The sequence below is a fragment of the Rosa chinensis genome, chromosome 3 (genome assembly GCF_002994745.2).
Source record: "Rosa chinensis cultivar Old Blush chromosome 3, RchiOBHm-V2, whole genome shotgun sequence".
In the NCBI taxonomy this organism is placed as follows: domain Eukaryota; kingdom Viridiplantae; phylum Streptophyta; class Magnoliopsida; order Rosales; family Rosaceae; genus Rosa; species Rosa chinensis.
The window spans coordinates 6846867-6860379 of NC_037090.1; the positions used below are offsets into that span (position 1 = coordinate 6846867).

The following is a 13513-nucleotide window of genomic DNA, read 5'->3' on the forward strand; positions in this document are numbered from 1 at the left end:
ATCTCGCCTTATGGCGCAAGGCTTCTCACAAAACGCACTGGAATTAACTACGATGAGACATATTCTCTCGTAATGGATGACATTACATCCACTACCCTGTCAGTTTGGTAGTTTCCAAATAACTGAACATGCAGCTTATAAATGTGGTCACTATGTATCTCTATGGGGATCTAGATACGAAATATACATGAAAGTTCATAGTGAAACTTAATTTACCCAAATCAAGTGGCTCTAGGCCATGGAGCGCGTTTACAATAGAGTTGAAACGCTCACTAAAGTGACTACTTGATTGGGAAGGGATATGCCCGCGCGTTTCCATAACAAGTTTCGGATTCTATCGCGGTTTTCATGTTGGACATGATCTTCATTAGAAGCCCTTAAATAGTTAAGGGAAACCGCTGAACACTTGAAATCCAAGTTTGAGATGAAGGATTTTTGGGGGGACACGATTAAGCCTCGGTTTTTGAACTTGAGCACCGTGTTGATAGATGCTTAGGCATTTTGACAAGGTCAAGCCTTCAAGCACCCCATGATCATTCGTAGTCTTGATCCTGAAAAGGATCCTCTTCGTCTGAATGGATGATCAGACGAAGATGTGCTAGAGAGGCTGAAATGCCTTACTCAAGTACAATAAAGCGCATTATTGTACTTAACTCAATACACATGACTAGACATCTCACTTTGCCATGAACTTGTTAGCTAAAGGTATAGCTCTGCGCCAACGCGATACCATTAGATTGGTGTAAAAGATATCTTTCTATAACTTGAGATGTACGATCGATATGGGCTTGTTCTATCCCTATAGAAAGATGATGGATTCGGACCCATCACACACTAGAAACGCCGCCAAACGCTGACCTGCGTTTTCTATCTCTACCCCAAAACGACATCAGTGTTTTGGAAGGTTTTGTTGATATTGGGTATCTCTTGACCCATACAAAGGTCTTCCACCAAACTGGTCAAGTGTTCACCATGGGTAAGATCGCGATATCTTGGAGGTCTATAGAATAGACCTTAGTCGCTATATATTCGAACAATGTAGAGATTATTGCTCTTCACGAAGAAGATCGTGAATGTATATGGATTGAATCCATAGTTACGCATGTTCGAACAGTTGTGGTTAATTTGAAGTCTACCACAGATGAGCCTACAAGCATTTAGGATAATGCTGCTTATTTTGAACAAATGAAGCAAGGCTACATCCAAAGCGACAACACCAAGCATAAATCAGCAACAACTGACTCTCCTCAAAAGATCAATCAGAGGGGGAGATGTCTACATATATGGTCTCGAAACGTGAAGAGTGTGTTGTGCTCTTTTTCCCTTTCGACCGAGGTAATTTTTGTCCCACTGGGTTTTTGTTACTCGGCAAGGTTTTTAATGAGGCAACAAGAGAAGCACCACGTTTGGGAGACAAAATAAGGAGTCTAATCAACGAGAGTTGAAATCAGGGGGAGTATCCAGAAGCATACTCACTTAACCATCGTGTACTCTTTTTGTCCTTCGACCAGAATTATTTTGTCCCACTGGGTTTTGTTACCTGGCAAGGTTTTAACGAGGCACATCTTTAGCATGGTCGCCCCACTTATACTACATCCTGAAGATGTTTTTATTCAACATATATGCATTTGCTCATCTTTTCCCTTTGACCACTGGTTTTTCCCACTGGGTTTACCGGGCAAGGTTTTGGTGTAGCAACTCTAAATGCATCCCTCTCGTAGACATATACTACCTACTTATGATGCTGATAAGAAGACTCCAACTCATCTCCGAAGCTATGATATTGCATACTCCACACTCAACGCGCGTTGCACTACTAGAGAAAACCCATTTGGGGACAAATTTTTTTGGGACGGACTAATTTTTCGTCCCCCAAACACATAATTAGAGACAAAATTTTTGATTTTGTCCCTAAAAATTTTGTTTTTCAGAATTCTCCATTTGACGCTATTTAGAGACAAATAATTTCAATTGGGGATAAAAAATATCCATTCCGAAATTTAATTGGGGACAAAAGTTAATTTGGTCTCCTATATGTTTTGGATTTTGCAAATAATTGATAAAAATTTAAAGGGATTATTTCGCCAATTTTCAAATTTGAACAAAAAAGAATTAGGGGTGAAAAATTTCGTCCCTAATTTGTTTGGCGGTATCTTTGTTTTTTTGTGTTTTTATCTTGGAGGGGTTTGACAAAAACAAATAGGGCACAGTGGGAATAAAACAAACGAAACGACATAGTTTCTATCTCACATATAAATGGGGTCTCTCTTTTTTCTCTTCTCCCCTTGACTCCGTTCTTGTTCCGTGTTCGACTATCACAGCTCGATCTCCGACTTCCCGTAAGAACCTCAGAACACCAATACCTCCCAGCGGCGATGTCTCTATCATGTAATCCCCCTCATCCATTTCTCCTCTCTTACTTTCCCTTTTCCTAAATTACTACCCTAAATCTCGAATTAGGGTTTTTCATTTTGTAGAATTTCAATTTTTTTTCTTTAGTTTGGGTACTGCTAATTTTGTTTTCTTTTTACAGTATTGCCGCCTAGTTTAGTCGGATTTGGGTCATATCTGGTAATACATCCTTTTCATATGGCTTGATTCACTGGATTTTGATTCATTTGTAAATTTGCAATTTTTAGAATTGAAGTGCATATAAAGAGCAAAAACAGAATGATTGGCCTTGGATTTTGATTCACCTCAAGCCTTCTTTCTTCTAGATTTGCAGTATTCATGGGGCTGGAATGGACCCTAGTCCATCGAACAGTGTCGAGAGGTAATTTGCTCTAATCTATGATATACTAGAGTTGGAATTGGATGACTGCTCATGTGAATGAATGCAATTCCGTAGGCAATAGTAACTTCTTCTTTTTTCAATGACACCCCAGGTGTAGGAGGAAGTGCCTATTAGAGCAAGCATTCTTTTCTGAAGTAAAGCTAGAGAGAAGGATGAGGCTGGGAGGTAAGTATATATAAAGCATGAACCATGGCTTTTTCATATGATTTTTCTCATTGAAAAAAGAGTAAAAAAAAAAAAAAAACTGAGCTGATGTTTAATAGAGATATTGCAGGACATAATGGAACTCACCCTTTTGCTTTACCTATTTACATTTAGGTCTATGTTTTAGCAAGGATTGATTGTAGGCAGAGTAGTGAATGTTGGGCATATTTGTTCGTTTGTTCCAATGCCTTTGACAATACAAGGATACTGGAGAAGGCTCTGAATGGTACGCTGACAAGGCCTTTATTCTAAGTGGTTTCTCTGTAGCTTCAATTTGTTACCTTCATTTGTTTGACCATATTTTCTTCTCCTTGGCTTTACCAAATCATGAATGCTTTTGACACTCTGAGCATGTCTATGTAAACATAGAGTCATAAATTGTAAAACCAATTTGATGGTGTAAATACCTATTATCTAAACAGTTGTGAGGATTCCACGTTATTACACACTTACTGTTGTATCCTGTAGTAGTGTACCACATCTTAGCTTCTAAAATGCAATAATTTGTAAATTCTAACTAATGGTATGTTTTGATAAGCCAATTCAAAGGAAAAGGTAAAACACTTAATTAGTGGTTTTACATATTAGCTAAGAAGTAAAGTTTGTTTCATATCTTTTAGTTTCCTTAGATAGAATAGATAGTACTGAACCTGAAAGATATCAAGTCTGTATCTTGCTGAATGCTAAAAGTCGAAATCATCAAAATAAGCCACATGCCAGTACTTAATCACCTAAGTCATGGAATTTGTTTTCTAATCTTGCAATTAGGTACTCTTTGCCCCTACTTTTGTCAAAAAATTGTCTTTTATTGCTAGATTCTGTGTGGTACATTATTGCTTTGAAATTGATTTGATGGATTTACTCCTTAGTCATTACAGTATTGATGTTGTCTACTCCTGGTTTCAGCTTTAAATTATCCAATTGCAGTACCTGTGATTCTTCTCTCAGCCCTTAAATATCAAGTCTTCCCAGAGAAGTGGACAAACTTCTATTTGCCCTTTTGGCTTCTCTTAGCCATTTTGAACTCTTTGTACTCATTTTACTGGGATGTGACTAGAGATTGGGACTTGAGGTATGTGAAATCTTTTTCATTACATATAAAATTCACAGTAAATAAATTATTGATTTTGTTACTGTCTACAGTCTACTAGGGGTAATTTTTGTTGGTCTGGTTGGAGGAAGTAAGTTAACTAGGTGGTTTCTTCTGTTTCTTCTTCTTTCTTTTTTTTGGTCAGAAACTAGGTGATTTTCTCTGTAATTTTTTTAAGTCCTTTGATAATGCGACAAATTTTGATAATGCCAATGATCAAGTAGGGCCTGACTTTCACCAAAATGTCTAAACACTCCGAAGTTCCATAGTTAAGAAAAGTTAATTAAGTCTATAACAGATAACTATGAGTTTTAAAACTCCAAATTCTATATGTGCAATAATTCTGGTCCATTTGTCATATAGAAAAATAAGTACTTATGTACCAAAAATCTTTCCAATTTTTCATTTACTTCCTTTCTCTACAAATTTTTTGTGGTGAATGGTTACCGGGTTACTGTTAGTAATGGTGGTGTTGATGTTTTACTACTTCTGATAATATGCTACAGCCTACAGCATATACTCATTAACCATCTAACTTCAATAACAAAGTTATACTTCTCCTTTGCTGTATTGAATTTGTTTTGAGTTTGAATAAGTTGAAAACTGTAAAGTTATATGCAGGTTTGAAGATGGTATTGAAAAATAGAGGAACTGGAAGCCAAGTTTGCAACATATGAAAAAGCAATATATGTTCCCCATGTGATAATGGTATTATGGATGCTGAAGATGAAGAAAATGAGGAGGATTTTGGCATTAAGCGTATTAGGTTTTCATAAGTTACTATTCATTAGGACGTTGTCTATCTTATATTCACACATGAATGTCCTTAAGTAGTTCCAGATTTTATTTCTAGTTGAAGACTAATGAAGCAAATTTATGAAAGTGCTCAAGTTTTTCATCTTAGTTGGAGTTGAAACATAAGTTGATGTTATGGCTTTGTTTATCACTACATTATCTGTAATAAATTTGAATTTTTTTGTCAAAAAAAAATAAAATTTGTTTATATAATTCAATATTGACAATAAAATGAAAATTTAAAATAATTTAAAATTTGAGAATAAATGGAGACGGAATGAATTTTGTCCCCTTTTTGTTTGCTTGGTGCTATTAAATTTGAAAAAAATTAAAATTAAAATTTGAAAACAAAAGGAGACGGTGTGAGTTTTGTCTCTTATTCCTCTGATTGGCGCCAAAATTAGTTAAATTTCCCGCCAGTCTCTCAAAGCTCAATGAGAATGGGAGATGAAATCTCATTGAATCGGGGACAATTTTCATTTCTTCTCCAAATGCATTAGAGGACAGAATTTAGAAGTTGTCGCCTAAAACAATTAGGGACGAGCTTTAGGAGACGACTTTAGCCACAAAATGGTTCCGTCTCAAATTTTTTTGGGTGACGAATTCTCAGCTTTTGGAGACAAAATGATTTTGTCCCTGAATGGGTTTTCTCTAGTAGTGTTGTGCTCTTTTTCTCCTTCGACCAAGGTTGTTTTTTTCCCACAGGGTTTTATTACTTGGCAAGGTTTTTGACGAGGCAACTTAGAAGCGCACCACCAAGACATTACTCTTAACATGAAATATCCAAAGGGGAGTGTTGTAGTAAATGTATAAATGTCTACATCATGGAGTATGTTTGGTAAGCACTTGTTGTAGTAAATGTATAAATGTCTACATCATGGAGTATGTTTGGCAAGCACTTGAGAAGTGGAGAAGTTTGGTAACAAATATGTTATTGTTTGTAGGGTAATTCACACTACTTTGTATCCCTATATAAACCCTCCATTGTGAGAAGAATAAACACACATTACTCTCCATTCTCAGAATCAAATCTCTCTCCCTCTCAAGTTAATTTATGTTCATTCCAAAGTTACTTTATATTTGTCCTTAAACAATCTTTTATTTTTGGGAATTATAATGTCCCTAAATGTGGCCCACTGTTTTGGTGCATCAATTATAGTTGTTCATTTTCAAACTTGCAATAGATCAATAATTTGATGGTTTGGTTTGCTGATGCCATGCTACTGCATCACTCATAATTTTCTTCTTTCATCATGATTTATGCTGGCCAGCTGGTGGTTACTCGTAATAGTTACTAATTATTACCTATCAAGATTTCTTTTCCCGGTAATACTAATTAAACTCTCTTTCAAGTTGCTATATGCTAAGTTCTGATTTGTCATTGTAAATTCTATTGGATTAGATGATACAGAACACACAGGTCAACTTACAGAGGATTAGTAGCTTAAAACATAGAATACAAGTCAAACCTGAAGAATATAGAGGAAGGTTCATTCACTGTTACGTCAATATTCGATCTGCCTTCCAATAAGTTCCAAGTTTTCAAATACTGCACTTCCACAGTTCCCAACTTCCTACAGAGAAAGCTTCAGGTCTAAACCATCACCTCCTTTATCTTCTTCCTTTTTGTCTTCTTCTTGATTCTTCGAAGGACCTGCACCATGACCATCACTAGTGGCTTTATCATCTTGATCAAGGAAGTCTTCTGGTTGAAATGCCGGGTTCCAAGCACCGCCGATTCTCTTCTCTCGATCCTCTTCCTTCTTATTCTGATATTTCTTCTCCAATGGCCAGTTCGAGCTGCCCCTGAGCATCTCACACACCTGCCTTGTACTCTTAATCAGAGCAAAGAACTTCTCAATCTTTTCCTCTTCATCCTCTTCTTCGTAATTCATCTTCCTCTTCTTTCTGTCTCCTTCCATAAAGAAGAGAAGAGAGAGAAAGAAAGCTAGAAAGAGAGAGAGAAGCAAACTAGAATTTGTTTTCTGTATATTGCTTATTGCTGAAGGAGTTGTGTGTCAGTTAGAGAGATGAGAATCGCTTGTAACCGACTCTTTTATATAGAGCCGAGTCCCCTTTGTTTAATCACGAAAGTCTTCTGTAGACAAGAATGCCCACTTGCACCTGTGAACAAGATTTAATAAAGTACGGGCAAAGCAATGGGTACATAGGTCACTTTGATGGTAGTGTGGAATATTGGTTTGCGTCAGACCCATAACGTAATGCTTCTACCAACTATTGCGTGATCCTAGAATCATGACACGGGATAATTTGACGTCTTCTTCCTGGGTTTTGATTCCTTCATAAAATGAGTCATTCATAAATCATAAAACGGTATCATGTGTTGTTTGCTTGCCCAGAACAGTCTAGTGAGTCAAAGTGTGTATCATGTTTTGTTATTTTTAACCATTGTGCAACGTGTTTTTTAATGATCTCAATTGTTTGTTACCAACTCTAAAAGTAGTGAGAGTTTGAATAAGACAGTTACATTGCTAGTCGCATCTCCCAAAAGAATGAGACTCATCTATGTTCGCATATAGAAGTAACTTGATCACTATTTAACTAACAAATTGGGTCTATGTAGGACTCGAAGTTTTCTAGCTCCAATTGAGTTACAACTTCATGCACTTCTAGATACTATGAGAGTTTGTAACCAGTAGTGGTTAAGAGTATTTATTTGTATATTAAAACTTATAAATATCTTTAGAATATAAATTATTTAACTTTTTGAATACTGGTTTGTGCTATCACATGGAGCCTGTTGATGATAAAGACTTTGTTCCATCAATAAATCATCCACGTTCACAAAAGTAAGGAACTGCATTATTGCTTGTAGTGAAATAATTGAGCTCAAGTCTCCAGTTAACCCTACTTAGAAGGGTCGATCAAATAATTAGCCAAATGGAAAGTGTGGCTTGCAAGTTGACCAACAATACTCTGCGAGAGAGATTAAGCTTCTTCCATGATTTAGGAATATGTGGCCCGCATCAAATTCATTCCCAAAAATCCCAACTCATGAAATTAGCTTCTTCCATGATTTAGGAATATGTGGCCTGCATCAAATTCATTCTCAAAAATCCCAACTCATGAAATTAGCCGTTGGACACGATTCAAAATTGGTAGCATCTCAGAAGGGACCCCCCCAATTCACATAAATTTGGTACACAGTCCTTATGAATATGATACAATGATGGAGACACCTGCATTATCAATCTTACATAATGCGTCGGCAGAAACCCAAAGCTATGAATGCAAGGAAACGCATCGAAATGAATCATTACATGATGAAACAAATCTAGAACTCACTCATTCTACTGTTTTTCTTTTGAAAAGCACTCCTTTTACATAAAGAACTTTTGAAGGCTTTTCTAGTCCTCAGCCCATGGAACCCCATGTTTGGCCCACAGATAGTATGCTCCTACTGGACCTCTACCCCCAAACTCGTACAGCTCAGGTGCTATATTCTTCTTGTCTATCTCATTCAGAACCGGAGTTAGAATATTCCATGCAGCTGCAAGCTCATCGCTTCTCAAAAATAGATGACTGTCTCCATCCACAACATCGAGGAGAAGCTGCTCGTATGAATCAGGCACCTCCACATTGTACCTGCCATATATATTGACATCAAATAAGCACATTTATGCCAAGCAAAACAAGTATTTTGACATTACTTAGCAGATAACTTATGTATTGGAGTATAGTTTGCCTAACGTGCTTACTTGTCCTTGTAAAGCAAATTTAGTTCTGGAGAATCCAACTGCAGCCCCAATCCTGGAATTTTATTGTTTACCCGGACTAGGATGGCTTCATCCGGTGTATCACGCAGAATCAGTTCATTAGTAGCAAGGTCTATATTATGCCCCATACGCTCACGGTAAACATTTCCGGGGACATGACGAAACTGTATGCGTATTTCCACTCTGCATTGTACTTGGTTAGCATGTAGATTGTAAGTTGTTAAGCAAGAACAATTTTTAACTTAAACCAACCTTTTCCAATCACTAATCCGTTTTACTGTACTGTAAAAGATGCATGTACACTAAGCAGAGAAGTTTATTCCATGATTGTGTTCTATGTTAGACCACATCTTTTCCCTTGCTATCGCAATCAGTAAAGCAAAAAGGGGGCAATAAACTTTAACTGACATAACAATTTTGCCCATATAAAGCACTAGTCCAATATCTAACCTGTGTTTGATGAGACCCATGCCGGTTTTAATCAAGAAAGGCACACCATCCCAGCGTGCATTGTCAATATACAATGCAGCAGCAAAGTATGTGGGGGTCAGGCTGTTCATATATGCATCAACCTTATCACCAGCCCTGGCTTTATACTGGCCAAGAATAACATCACTAGGTTCCAATTTCTGTACTGATCTCAGAAGCTTGGCCTGGAAAGAAGCTTCTCATCAGAAAAAAAAAAGAAAAAAAAAAGAAGAAGAAGAAAACTATAGGGATTGCAAACAAGTATAACATGCAAGAATACCTTTTCATTTCGGATATCTTCTCCATCCAGACTTATTGGTGGTTCCATGGCGAGCAATGCTATTGTTTGAAGTATATGACTGTGTACTATGTCGCGAATGATCCCATAACCATCAAAGTACCTGCATAAAAGGGAAAGAACATAAATGCCATGGAGATTCCTTTTGGATTCACTATATCCACTGAGAAAAATAATACAGCCACCAGGAAGGTAATAGGAAGGAATACCTTCCTGCCTGGACACCCAAGTCTTCTGATAAAATTACCTGCATCACAATTTAAGTGTTATACGTAACATTTCTACATATATTAAAAGGGTACATTAGATCTTGTTGTATGTATATGAAACATAAAGTTGAGTTACCTGTACATTTCGTATATATGTACGGTTCCATAGTGGCTCAAATACTAGATTAGCAAACCTTAGAACTGTGAGATTTTCAATAAGGTTCCGTCCCAAAAGATGATCAATCCTGAAAGAAGAGTGCATCAATTAAGCGAAATAGACTACAAGTCTGCTGTTTGATGTGTTTTGAAAGTATAAACAGATTGCTAGAGACCTGTATATCTGTTTCTCCTGAAACTTAGAAAGGAGAGACTGTGTCAACCGATGAGATGATAATCCATCAAAGCCAAAAGGTTTCTCAATGATTACGCGATTCCAGCCTTTCAGGGATTGGGCATTATCAGCAACAGAACATGCAACATTTATAAGTGCTTCTTGCGGCACAGAGAGGTAAAATATCCTGTTTGCTTCAGATTTTCCCTGAGGTAGGTCAGCTGTAACAGAATCAATTATCTAAAGCATCTAGCTAACTCTCGAAAATTAAATATGAGCACCTAACAAAGGGAAATGTTGTCTAAATGTCTGTGCATTCATTTTACCTCAAACTGCTTCATAAGTACATTGAGTTTCGACATGCCTTCTCTATTGTCATAACCCCCATTAATATAGTATGTTCTCCTAAGGAAAATATCCGTTCTGTCTCCACAATTTTGTCTGAGAGGTATTTGTATATCAGATGGTTAACTTCAATATCAGATGTCTTTACTACAAGAGAAACTTAAGGCCCTTTGATAACACATGCAATGACAACAAGGAAATATAAACTAGAAGGCCCTTTGATAACACATGCAATGACAACAAGGAAATATAAACTAGTAGGCATCTCATGGAATTTAAGGTGGCAGAGGAAGCATACTGATGCTCGACACGACAAGTCAAATTGGAAGCGATCATGGATCTCAGATCTTCATCTGTCATATCTTTTCTTGAATAACCGAAGATACAAACATTCTGCAGTCAAACATTAAAACATAAAGAAGCTTACACTCTTTTCTTAATGAAAGCATCACATGAAGGTTCATTGTATGTTCTTATGTTAGCCAGATTTAGTTTTATGCTAGGACCATTCTACCGTTGTTTGATGACATTTTCACAACAGCAATGCCCTTAATATCCAAATGGATGAAGATATGACAATCATCTTACTCGTACCTCAGGAAGAAAGCCACTGTAATAGAGAGCAAAAAGTGCAGGAAAAATCTTTCCCCTCGCCAGCTCACCAGTTGCTCCTATGACTGCAATGCAGAGTGTGGGTCCTTCACCACACTCATAGGGAAACTTGGAGGAAAGAGTTTGTGGCATAGAAGGAGATTTCGCAGAAGTAGTTGACACATCAACAGAAACATGTGGTTGGAAACTTGACACAGAACTTTCTTCGACCTGCGAAGTTATTTTTGTTGTCTCATCATTTGAATCTGCAGATACACCATTTAGAATCTGTAAACATTTATATACAACGAAAAAGTACGGTGATCGGAAAACATCAATTCTTTAATGAACGAATCAATTATGGTAGTTATTAGTACACATCGAGAAGTTTTTTGATGCACCATACCTTCTTGTAGGTGATCTTTGAGTTGATTTTTAATACTCTTAAACTCATTGGTAGGTCTAAGTTCTTGCTTCTGCTTTTGTAGGTGTAGGTTCTCAACTATCCATTGTTTTAAGCCACAAAATCTTCGGCAGAAATGTACAGGGCCTCCATGGAGCAGAACTTGCCTACCTGACTCAGAATGTAAGTAGTTTGCTGGAGCCTACATATAACCCAGAAAAGGATGAGTCTTTCCTCATTTCACACATAAGGGAACAAAGCATCAAGTACATTACAGATGAAAACTGGCCAGGACCAAGCTTGAAAAGTTAGAAAGAGCCTCATCCCTGCCCCATTTCCCATTCCCCAACTCTCCTAAAACCACCATTTATAGCATCAAAAACTACAAGGAATGCTACCAGCACCACCATCCTCCCTCCTCCAACATCAAAATTACCATCAAGCAATACTTCTTAAAAAATTTAAATGGAGAAGAGGAGGGCAAGAAAGTGACTAGATTATAGCATCGTTGAACATGGCGTCTGAATTGTCATTGCTTTAGACTAGGCCACTAGAGCATATGGGTAAAAAATATGCAATAGAACTAGTAAAACTCCACACAATGAACCCATTAAAGTACTAAACTTTACCCCTTTCAAAAAAAAAAAAGTACTAAACTTTACAGGCTATGATGCCCTCATATGATTTGTTTACATTTAAACAAAAAAAGGAAAATAAAGAGGAAGATGGGCAACAATTAACAATGCCTAAAGTTCAAATTTCACTTCCCATATGCCAAATTCAATACTTGAAACACTATAGAACTTCAATTTCAACTAAGGAGATCACACTCTTGGTCCATAGACTCAATATTTCATCATTCACCCCATTTATACTTTGAACCCATTTGAGATAATTGCTTCTTCCCCATCAATAATATATACTCAACTTAAAAAGTCCCAAACTTTCACACCCTCTTTCAGAAACACACACTTAAAAGTTAACACTACACTATACAAACTAAGAGTGAAGTAGAATGCATTATAAATGAACACAAGCCCAAAAATCTAAGGATGACTGAGAAGTGAGAACACACCCTTAAAGAGAACTGGTAAGCACTGGAGCAGAGATAGCTTCGCCTTGAAACTTTGGATTCCATAAAGGGTACAGAGACAGCTGAAAATGACATCGACATCCTTTGATCTCTTTCTCAACTCAGGTCTAAGATCCTTCCAAAAATTTGAAGCTTTAAGCTTCTGAGACTGTTCTTACTTATTAGTAGAAAGAATATTACAGGGGGGACGACTGTAACCAACGACTTATGGTTTTGGGTGCACCAGAACAAAACTACTGAGAACTTCGTGATGCCCATGATTGGATGTGTCTGAAAATAAACGGTTCTAATGGGAGCGACAGAATATTATTGTATTTCAGAGACTTAGATTTTTGTATGTAGTACGTCATAGATAATGGTGTCTACCTGGCTCTGGATTTATAGTACACCATTGAATTTAGGGAATTGCCGGACTGTCCTTATCCAAAGAAAAATAATTTTGGGTTTTGGCTTGGTTGGAAAACCCTTTCTTGAGTTCCTTCTAGTTGTTTGTACATTTTGGGAACGTAAATTTGCTGCTCGAGTACCGCTTGCTCAGTTATATTGTACTGTTTGATATCCATGTTGGAATACAACTATCATCTCTTTCTATTGATTGTTCAAGATCATCAACTTTTTAGTGGAAGATATTGATCATCATCTAAACCCTAAATTTGATGCATTGCTTTACTCATTTTTGGTTTTATCATTTAGTAAACAATTTTAGGGGACAAACAATGCATAGCAAGCAAAACAATAAATTTAATAATTACCAGTTGCATACCAAACAAATGGAGCAAAATTTTCAAAACAAACAAGTGTTATCATCAATAAAAGATTGTGTTGTATTATATGCGGGCGTGTGATAGTTTTTAATTGTAAATATTGTAAAACTAAAACTCATTAATGACTAAAAATCTCTCAAATGATAAACACCACTTTAAATTTTAAAAAATTATAAATTTATAAAAGTATAGAACTATAAAAATCGTAGATATACATTTAGCCGTGTAATGGTTAAAGATCATTACAATTTCAAATTGGACAAAAATTTTCAACAACTAGTTACTCCTACCAGTACTATTTGTTTCCCGATCCAATGAATGCAGGCTTATTTGAAAGGGACAACACTAAGGATAGGTTCAGAGTACCAATCGAAGCCTACCAACTAGTGAT

At 36.7% G+C, this 13513-nt stretch overlaps 2 protein-coding genes and 1 non-coding gene across 5 annotated transcripts; 1 reads left to right on the top strand and 2 right to left on the bottom strand.

The window, feature by feature from the left end:
* The first annotated feature begins 2238 nt into the window (after positions 1 to 2238).
* On the top strand, positions 2239 to 4991 carry LOC112192796. 3 transcript variants are annotated; one of them, XR_005807829.1, is made up of 7 exons: positions 2243 to 2388; positions 2534 to 2571; positions 2718 to 2773; positions 2886 to 2959; positions 3113 to 3224; positions 3905 to 4070; positions 4700 to 4991. It is a non-coding gene; the product is annotated as an uncharacterized LOC112192796 (transcript). The 3 variants fall into 3 exon arrangements; XR_002933603.1 differs by having other exon boundaries at positions 2247 to 2388; positions 4710 to 4991; XR_002933604.2 differs by lacking the exon at positions 2534 to 2571 and having other exon boundaries at positions 2239 to 2388; positions 2640 to 2773; positions 4710 to 4991.
* A 1466-nt stretch (positions 4992 to 6457) lies between these two features.
* On the bottom strand, positions 6458 to 6805 carry LOC112194021 (protein NIM1-INTERACTING 3). Its single transcript, XM_024334286.1, has one exon. The coding sequence runs from the start codon at positions 6803 to 6805 to the stop codon at positions 6458 to 6460; it is 348 nt and encodes a 115-aa protein (XP_024190054.1).
* Positions 6806 to 7992: 1187 nt separating this feature from the next.
* LOC112193013 (inactive glucose-6-phosphate 1-dehydrogenase 4, chloroplastic) lies at positions 7993 to 12703 on the bottom strand. The gene is made up of 12 exons (XM_024333013.2): positions 12341 to 12703; positions 11269 to 11467; positions 10866 to 11128; positions 10570 to 10664; positions 10253 to 10367; positions 9928 to 10133; positions 9732 to 9840; positions 9596 to 9633; positions 9369 to 9489; positions 9071 to 9273; positions 8603 to 8803; positions 7993 to 8489 (listed from the first exon to the last, which is right to left on the bottom strand). Exons 1-12 carry the CDS (start codon positions 12437 to 12439, stop codon positions 8252 to 8254), a joined length of 1887 nt encoding a protein of 628 aa, XP_024188781.1. The 5' UTR covers positions 12440 to 12703; the 3' UTR covers positions 7993 to 8251.
* Between the last annotated feature and the right edge of the window lie 810 nt (positions 12704 to 13513).